Genomic DNA, 8,745 nt, shown 5'->3' with positions numbered 1-8,745 from the left:
CACAGACAGCCAATGTGCTCCACCCACAGACTAGGTGGGGCCGTCACACCTTCCTCATTGTGGAACTATGTACATTGACCTTAAGTGAGGCACGTGAGGCCTTCGGCTCTTTTAGTGTTTGTCTGGGTTATTTGTGACCTCCTGGATGAGATGTTGACGCAGGCTTTGAGAAATGTTGGTCGGCCGGCCGCTCCTGGGACGGTTTACCACTGTTCCATGTTTCCTTTATTTGTGGATAAGAGTTCTCACTGGGGTTCACTGGAGTCCCAGAGCCTTAGCAATGGCTTTGTAACCCTTTCCAGACTGATAAATGTCAATGACTTTGCTTCTGTTCTTGAATCTTTTTGGAATGTGGCATCATGTGTTGCTTTTTAAGACATTCTTGCCAACTTCAAAATGCCAGACAGGACCTATTTAGGTGAGGCTAAGCTTCAACAAGCCTGGCAGTAATCATATGTTGGTGTGGCTGGTGACATTGAACCCAACTGCATCATGATTTTGGCCATTTGGTAGATTGGTAGCTTCACATAGGGCAAGGTGGGACTGGACAGCAATTTTCCTTCAATAAATGAAATCATCCTGTCTAAATGACATTTTGTGCTTTCTTGGGTTATCTTTGTCTTGTGATAAAATTAGTTTGATGATCAGAAACATTTAGGTGTGACAAATGTGCAAAATATAACATATCTGTAGAGAGAACACTTTTTCACAGCACTGTATATACACATCTATACACATCTCAGAAATTACTTGACAAATCAATTTTAAAATTCTTTACAGACACCATTTTAATAGTTTATGATGAAAACATTTCAAGCAAATCAGAGATGGCTGAGCAGAAGACCCTGATGATTTAACATGGAATAACCCTGTTCAGACCTCAGTGTTGTCAGCATGACTCTGAGACCCACCCGTCTGTGCTAAATAAGAAAAAGTGCTTTAATGGTCACACAAAGTTCACAATTTAATATCCTTCCGATAAAGTTAAATCTGCATTAATTTACCGGTGACTCGTGTTACAAAAGATATATTTCAAATCCGAACTACAAGTTTCCCCTTCGAAGTAATCCCCCCTGGAGTCTAACACACTCTCCCAGCCTTCTCTGCCACGCCGCCATGCACTCCTGGAAGGATTCTTCTGGACCCTCCGCAGCTCCGTCATCACAGCCATCTTGATGTCATCCACATCTTCAAAACAGGTCCCCTTGATGACCACCATGAGCTTGGGGAAGAGGAAAAAAATCCCACGGAGCCAGGTGGGGTGAGTAGGGAGGTTGCTCCAGCACGGCGATGTTCTTCTCAGCCAGGAACTGTGGGATGCTGAGCGCATTGTCATGGTGAGGCAGCCACCACTTGTCCTGCCACAATTCTCGCCTCTTCTCGCGCACTGAACGAAGCAAATGCCACAGGATCTCTTTGTAGACGTGCTGGTTTATCGTCTGAAGGGGAAAACTCGTAGTTTGTAGTTAGGGTTTGAAATATATCTTTTGTGACACCAGTCCTGGAACTTTGCTGACACACTTCATAAAAAGCACTTGTTTCCAAACTAACATTGTACCAATACATGTATGTTGCCACTATGTGGCAGTACAGTACTTTTCCCTGAGCGGTCACTGTGTAGTTTAAGTAAATATTGGATATATACCCTCCAGTGTTTCTAAGAGTGTATGACTGTGTTTTAACAATTTCTGTGCTGGTGTTTTCATTAAATAGACAATCTTCTTTTATTTCTTTCAACAGACATTCAGTTTGATCCAAAAGCTGTCATTAGTAAGTGACTACCATAAGGCACTACAACATGGATCCTCACTAAGACCAAAAAGACTCAGAGTTTTCACTAAACCTGCTTTGTGAAACGGACCCCAGGTGGACAAACTCCATCCATCCATTCCATCAGCTGAAATAAATCTGTTGGTTAATGTGAAATGTCTCAGTGACTTGCTGAGGCTAAAATAAAAGCACTGGGCTCCAGTGGTGCTTGTTCCTGGGAACTACGTTCCACCTGGTTGGCAGTCTCCCAGGTGAAGCCTGAGAACGCCCTGACTGTGCAGCTGCAGCAGGAGCTCAAACTCAGTCGGCATAGCGTGGACTATAAATTTAGGTTGTTTGTTGTCGAAGTAGTGATTGGTGAGGTTGTGGAAGCTAAACGGATGAGTACTGAAGGGCCAGAATCCATACAGATGAACATCTTTGCAGAGCTCCAGCGCCAGACTGACCATAGTGATGCCAGTGCTGAGCTGCCCTTTGTACAGACCCTGAGAGCGCCAGAACAGGAGCAGACTCTGGAAGTATTCAGGGTTTAAGAAGACGGGTCTGATGGGGCTGTCAGACTCCTCGATGGTATAGAAGGCCCGCAGAGACACATCAGTGTCTGATGTATAGGAGAAGGCAGGAAGCAGCAGCAGGGAGTTTCCATAGGTGTGCAGTCTCTTCACAAATGGACGGCGGCGTCCTGTCAGAGCTTCATAACTGTAAAAAAAGGGCTTATGTGAATCATCAATATAAAGGGAATAATATGTATTTAAGGTGACAAAGACTAATTTTCTTGCTCACTTTTGTGTAAAGATACTCGGATTGGCTGTAACAAGGTCAGTCTTGACACCAACATGTTTCCCGTATCCGTTGTCCACAGGAGGGAGGTTGCACCTGAACAAACAGCAAAGAAAGTATTATGTGGACTTTCCATGCTAACGTTGTGGATTATTGCTGCCATCAGTCCTGTACACTGGACATCTTTCTCACCTGATGACAAACTGAGCCGAGTCAATCACATTTCCACAGCTGCTGTTGGTCAGGATCCCACCGTTCCCAACAACGGCACAAGTGTCCCATGTTTTATTTGAGAAAGGATTCTTCTGGAATCAGCAACAGAAAATACATTAAAACATAATAATATTTATAGTATATGTACATTTTATGTAACTTAGTGTGTGTGAACGATGCTCTGCTGCACTCTGGGGTTGATGTAGGAGAGTGAAAGAGCTAAAATTTCCATGACATTGATATTCAGATGGTGAGCAAACATGGTATTAAAAAAAACTTATTTTTCCTAGTTATATATGGAGGACCACTTTGAACCTTCAGAACTCTACTTTAGTTCTAGATTTTTGTTTTTATGGTACAAAATGTTATACCTGCTAAATCAGTTAAAATAGTTCAATGAAAACATCTTTTTAAGGAACATTCAAGACGTCAAACAGGCAGCAGGTCCTGTATTCATGAATGACAAATGACATACCTTTGCAAAGATGCTAGAAAGCTGTGGAGTCACCTGCAGAGTTTTCCTCACCCCATTGAAAACAATCTTCGATCCCACTCGTTTGCTGGTCTGAGTAATTATGGCTTCTTCCAATCCAAAGCACTCATTGCTCAGCTTAGATCTGTTGAAGCACAAGGATATTGTTGACACTGATGGAGCAGTAAGATGAGATGCTAAACACAATGACTTATTTGCTGATTAAAAAACATTTGACAAATTATATCAGGCAATACATTAGTACAATTCCATGTTTATGTAATGATTTTATTCCATAAATGGATCATGATGAGTGAAAGCAGTAATTCAGGTGAAGTCACCTTGTTTTACAGTAACTCGCATTATTGTGAGATGTTATATTGAGACCATACAGTTCCTCCATATCGCCTGGATTTCTATTTACACTTCTCCTTTCATGTCCTACATTTTAAATCATATTGTGGCAAGCTGCATGAAATAATGACGCTCGAGCCAGAGCTTTTGTCTTTTCTGCACATATAACACTTAAATAAACTGTCTCAGCCAACTAAACCATAACAACACAATCAAGCACAAACACCAATAATACTATTACACTAATATGAACCATAATAACAACACTTAAAACCCCAACTCTATGGAATTGTATTTATGCCACAATCCTGAGTGCGCAATTGGAAATTTTGAGTCCAGAAAAAACTCTTGAGCAAATAAAAACTCAATGTAAGCAAACAAAAATCTATTCTGCACTCAAAAATGTTACTACTGTGCTTGCAACTCTGAACATACAAGCACAATCATGCTGTCTTTCACTCGATTTTTGCATTTGCACTCTCACAGATCTCCATTCTGTGCACTCAATTACTCATTCACACTCGCTCGCAGTGTCTTTTTCTCTTGCGCACAACATAGACGATCTGTGCACGCTGAATTCTGCCTGCACGTTAATTCGACTTGGCACAGTGTTGCGAATGTGCCACAAAACCAGCCAATCACAGCCTTGCACAGTGTACGTCTGTTTGGCCAATCCTATCCAATCAGGTAGCTATTTCGGCCACATCTCGGAAGCACCGTAAAAAGTGACAACAAAATAAACTGTAGTGGTGCGATTAATGATGTGCTACAACACATTTTCGGTGAGTATTTTTTAAAAATTTTTTGTATTATATATAACAAAGAGTATTTTGATCAGCGAGTTAAATTAGATGACACGCACCACAGTTAGTTCTGGCGTTCCACAGGGTTCTGTGTGAGGACCGATATCATTTACCTTCTACATGTGACCCTTAGCAGTATTATTAGGAAACACTGCATGAAGTGTCTTTGCTATTCAGATGACACTCACCTGTATTTATCTATAAAACCAGATTAACCTATCAGTTAGTCAAACTTCAGTCATGTCTTATGCTTTGTTCACACCAGATGCGAGTAAAATCATACTGCGAATGACTTACATGTAAAGTCAATGTGAAGACGCGATTAGATGCAAGTATATGTCCCATATCGTGGGTCACTTGAATGATGCAAATTCGAGTTGGACGCTTCATTTGCACAAATTGAAAAATGTGAACTCAAGCGAGCATTCGCGCCACAATGGCCAGTCAATTTTGAGATCCTCTGGTGACGTATCCTGGTATCCTGGAGGTATATCTTGGTACCAATCCTCTCCAAAAGGTTGTCAAACTGGGTCTGGGTCAGTCGAAAATAGCACTGTAAGCGGCATGCAGGTGCATCTCCTGAAGAATGGGGTGGAATTGCCCTAGCTGTGTGCGTTTCTGGAGGATTCGATGGACCCAGACATGGTGGCACCTGGATCGCTGTCATTTCTGGGCCTTCCACAGCAGAAAAAAAGCAGCAATGTTGTCGAGCATAACCATGTTTGATGAAACCACACTTGAAAATGGCAAAAAAAAAAACAGGCAGAAATTTCTGTTGGACATGCGAGTGGCACAATTTTTGACACGCAGATGGGGCAAGTTTGCTCGCGTGAATAAAGTGAGTGAACTCGGTGCATACACGCGTCCCAATATGCCCAAATAGCACGAATAGCGCAATGAATTCATGTCTGGTGTGAACACAGCTTAAAGGACATAAAAGCCTGGATGACTTGAAGTTTTAGTTACAGTATTTGGTTATATTGTCCATGTATTTGTAACTTCTAGGCTGGACTGTTGTAATTCCCTATTATTAGGAAGACACTCTCTCTACTTTAAAGATAAGGAGTGTGGTAAAGTGTATAGTTTCAGGGCCACCTAAACCATCACATAGTTATGCTGCAATAGGTCTAGACTTGTGGGGAACTTCCCATGATGCAGTCTCACTTTGTGTCTTCTCTCTCTATGTAGATAGCGTTTTATCCTCTGGATCAGGAGCTACACATCTCTGATCTGCAGCTTCACCAACTTCCAAAGTGTTTATTGTTCTCTTATACATTGTTTGTTTCTTCCCTGTCTGCTATCCTGTTTTACTAGAGAAAATATCCTTGCCTGAAATTTTGGTAATTGTCCTCCTGCTTCTTCCAGGTTTGAGAGTAACGTTGTACCGCGTTGTCGATGACCTCCCTGTAACACATAAACACACAGTCAAGTCAGGTGTGTATTCCCTCTATTCCTTTTTTATAAAAAATTCTAACAAAAATGTTACAAGTAAGGCTTTGAAACAATATCCTTGCCTGTTTTTTGGGGGATTTGAGGTATTTTCATATTTTTTTCTCAATATTCTGACTAAAATGTTAAAAATAAGGCTTTGAGACAATATCCATACCTGATTGTTTGAGGCTTGTCCTTATGTTTCTTTGAGTTTTGAGAGTTCCGCTCGAATGCTTTGTCAATGACCTCACTGTAACACACCAATAAGACACCATTGCATTCTGGCATTTAAAACACAAGCTTGTCACTTTTCAGCTTCATCAGACACAAAACCTAATGGTATTGACATCTGACAGAGTTGACAAAATGTAATAATCTCTTATCTTTTACATGTACCCTGGACTGCCCACAGGGCCCACCACCCATAGGGCAGAAGATCGGGGTCAGTTGCTATGCCCACCGTGTTGTAGGCAGGAGCGGGCGTCCTGGCGTACCGCCCCCTGGTGGTGTATACTAGCTCAAGGAATGTGGAATGTCATAACGAACACCATGTTCAAACATAAGGTTGGTCATAATTGTATCTGGTACCAGAGCACCTTAGGCCAATGGTCGATGGTTGACTTTGTAGTCGTATCATCAGACCTGCAGCCTTATGTTTTGGACACTCAGGTGAAGAGAGGAGCAGAGCTGTCAACTGATCACCACCTGGTTGCATAGTGAGGGTGAACTGGGAACATCTGCCGGAGACCTCTGTCTGTATGGTTTACAATTCCCATCTCTGGAAAAGTTTCTCCTGCATCTCGGGGGAGGTTGGGGACATGGAGTCAGAGTGGGCCATGTTCAAAGCCTCCATTGCAGAAGTGGCCGTTAGGAGCTGTTGCCAGAAGGTCACTGGTGCTTGTCGTGGTGGCAACCCCAAAACCCGCTGGTCGACACCGGCGGTGAGGGAAGCGATCAGGCTGAAGAAGGAGTCCTTTTGGGCCTGGTTGGCTCGGGGGTCGCCTGAACAGCAGGTCTTCCAAACATGTCCACCTGGGAGAGGAGACCCCGGGGCAGACCCAGAACCCGCTGGAGGGATTAAATCTCTCGCCTGGCGTGGGAATGCCTCAGGATCCCCCAGGAAGAGCTGGAAAGCGTCACCTGGGGCAGGGAAGTCTGGAATGACCTGCTTCGCCTGCTGCATCCGCAACCCCGGATAAGCGGAAGAAAATGGATGGATGGATGCATGGATGGATGTACACTAAATTTCTTGCTACGTCTACAAAATAAGATAAAATGTCAAATTTTATATTGCATTTTCTATTTAGTTTTTCTATATATTCTAACTAAAATGTAAAAATCAAAAAGGCTTTGAAACAATATCCTTGCCTGATTTTTTTTAGGTTTGTTCTCGTTTTTTGAGATTTCAGAATTACGCTCTGCTCCTTTGTCGATGACTTCCCTGTAACACACAAACAAGTTGGTGTATAATCTCCATGGTGCTGACGTGACTTGATTTGTTGATGCCATAAACACGGTGGTTGAGGCTGTAACACTGTTTGCTCACGTGCAGCCTTTACAAGGTCCAAAGGGCTGAGAGGCTTTATTCTTTTGAGGAGGTGGTCGGTGAGGATCCACATTACTGAGACACCAACAGGACAAAACCCAGACACATTAGTAAACTGTAGATACACTTGGGAAACTCCAAGCTTCATTTTTCCCAGGTTTATTACTGTTGTTCTGTTATTTACAGGACCTTAACAATTACCTGATTCATTGCATGTATACATATAAATGCCCAAAGTAGAGAGTTTTCAGCTTTTGCTGTGATGGTGCTTTGAAGAACCAGACAGCTTTCGGAAGAACCATTTAAGTACCAGAAGTGTTAGTGTTCGTGTCGTGTAAAGGTTTCTAGCACAAGTAGTCGGCATGTAAATCTAATTATAAAAAAGTTTAAGGGTAATTTCACACTTACTTCTTGTACCAGATAAGAGAGGTGAGCAGACTCCCCAAGCAGAGGACGATGATTATCAGACAAAAACATGACTTCAAGACTTCTCCTCTCATGCCTTAACCCTTCTGTTAACCGCACCTGTCGGTCTGTGATTTCAGATTTTTTTCCCCCTTTATCGGACTGAACATTGAACGCACACACATCCTCCTCAGGCTGTTCCTGTCAGACTGACTAACATCCTGGTGTACCGTATCTTATCTTCTGACCATAATGAAGTAGTGTGCAGTCATAAAAGCAAAACATTTTTTTTTTTTTTAAATTTGCGGAACAAGGATTGTTGATACAGTGTTGTAAAAAAAAAAAAAAAGTATTTCTCCCCTTGATGTCAATTTTTGCATATTTCTCACAGTGAAGAGACAGATAATCAGCTAATGTTTGTATTTATTTAATATTAGATGGAGATAACACAGAAAACACAAAATGTAGTTTTTAAGTGAATATTTTTTAAACATTTATTGAAATCCTACATCATCCCTGTGAAAAAGCAACTGCCTTCCAAAAATAACAACTGGTTGGGCCCCCTTGGCACCAACAAATGCAGTGAAACGTTTGCGATAGCTTGTCACCAGTCTTTTACATCTCCATTGAGGAATTCAGACCCACTCGTCTCTACAAAACAGTATTAATTCAGCCACATTAGATGGTTTTTGAACATGAACTGCACTTTTAAGGTCTTGCCACAGCATCTCAATTAGATTTAAGTTCGGACTTTGACTCAGCCACTCCAAAAGCTTAATGTTCTTTTTGAGCCATTCAGAGGTGGACTTGCTTTTGTGCTTTGGGTCATTGTCATGCTGTATAACTCATCTGTGCTTGATCTTTAGGTCATGAATTGTTTGGCAGGTATTCTCCAGGATGATTTTCTGATAGAGAGTCTCCATCAGTTATGACAAGTCGTCTACGTCCTGTGGAAGCAAATCAGCCACAAA

The 8,745-nt window shown here is 42.0% G+C and overlaps 2 protein-coding genes across 2 annotated transcripts in view; both read right to left on the bottom strand.

Annotated features, from left to right (window-relative positions):
* Positions 1-218, bottom strand: part of LOC103373799 (alpha-2,8-sialyltransferase 8E-like) — a 9,816-nt gene extending 9,598 nt beyond the window's left edge. Inside the window, exon 1 of the mRNA XM_008303794.1 lies at positions 208-218. Coding sequence (XP_008302016.1) covers positions 208-218 — 11 coding nt within the window. The remainder of the gene's footprint in view (positions 1-207) is intronic.
* Positions 219-1,991: 1,773 nt separating this feature from the next.
* Positions 1,992-7,869, bottom strand: LOC103373798 (alpha-2,8-sialyltransferase 8F-like). The gene is made up of 7 exons (XM_008303793.1): positions 7,778-7,869; positions 7,370-7,444; positions 5,722-5,796; positions 3,239-3,380; positions 2,743-2,855; positions 2,554-2,646; positions 1,992-2,469 (listed from the first exon to the last, which is right to left on the bottom strand). Exons 1-7 carry the CDS (start codon positions 7,867-7,869, stop codon positions 1,992-1,994), a joined length of 1,068 nt encoding a protein of 355 aa, XP_008302015.1.
* Positions 7,870-8,745: the final 876 nt, after the last annotated feature.

Source organism: Stegastes partitus, unplaced genomic scaffold (genome assembly GCF_000690725.1).
Source record: "Stegastes partitus isolate 25-593 unplaced genomic scaffold, Stegastes_partitus-1.0.2 Scaffold2069, whole genome shotgun sequence".
In the NCBI taxonomy this organism is placed as follows: Eukaryota; Metazoa; Chordata; class Actinopteri; family Pomacentridae; genus Stegastes; species Stegastes partitus.
The sequence above is the reverse complement of the archived record's forward strand: the minus strand, read 5'-3'. Positions and strand labels throughout refer to the sequence as shown.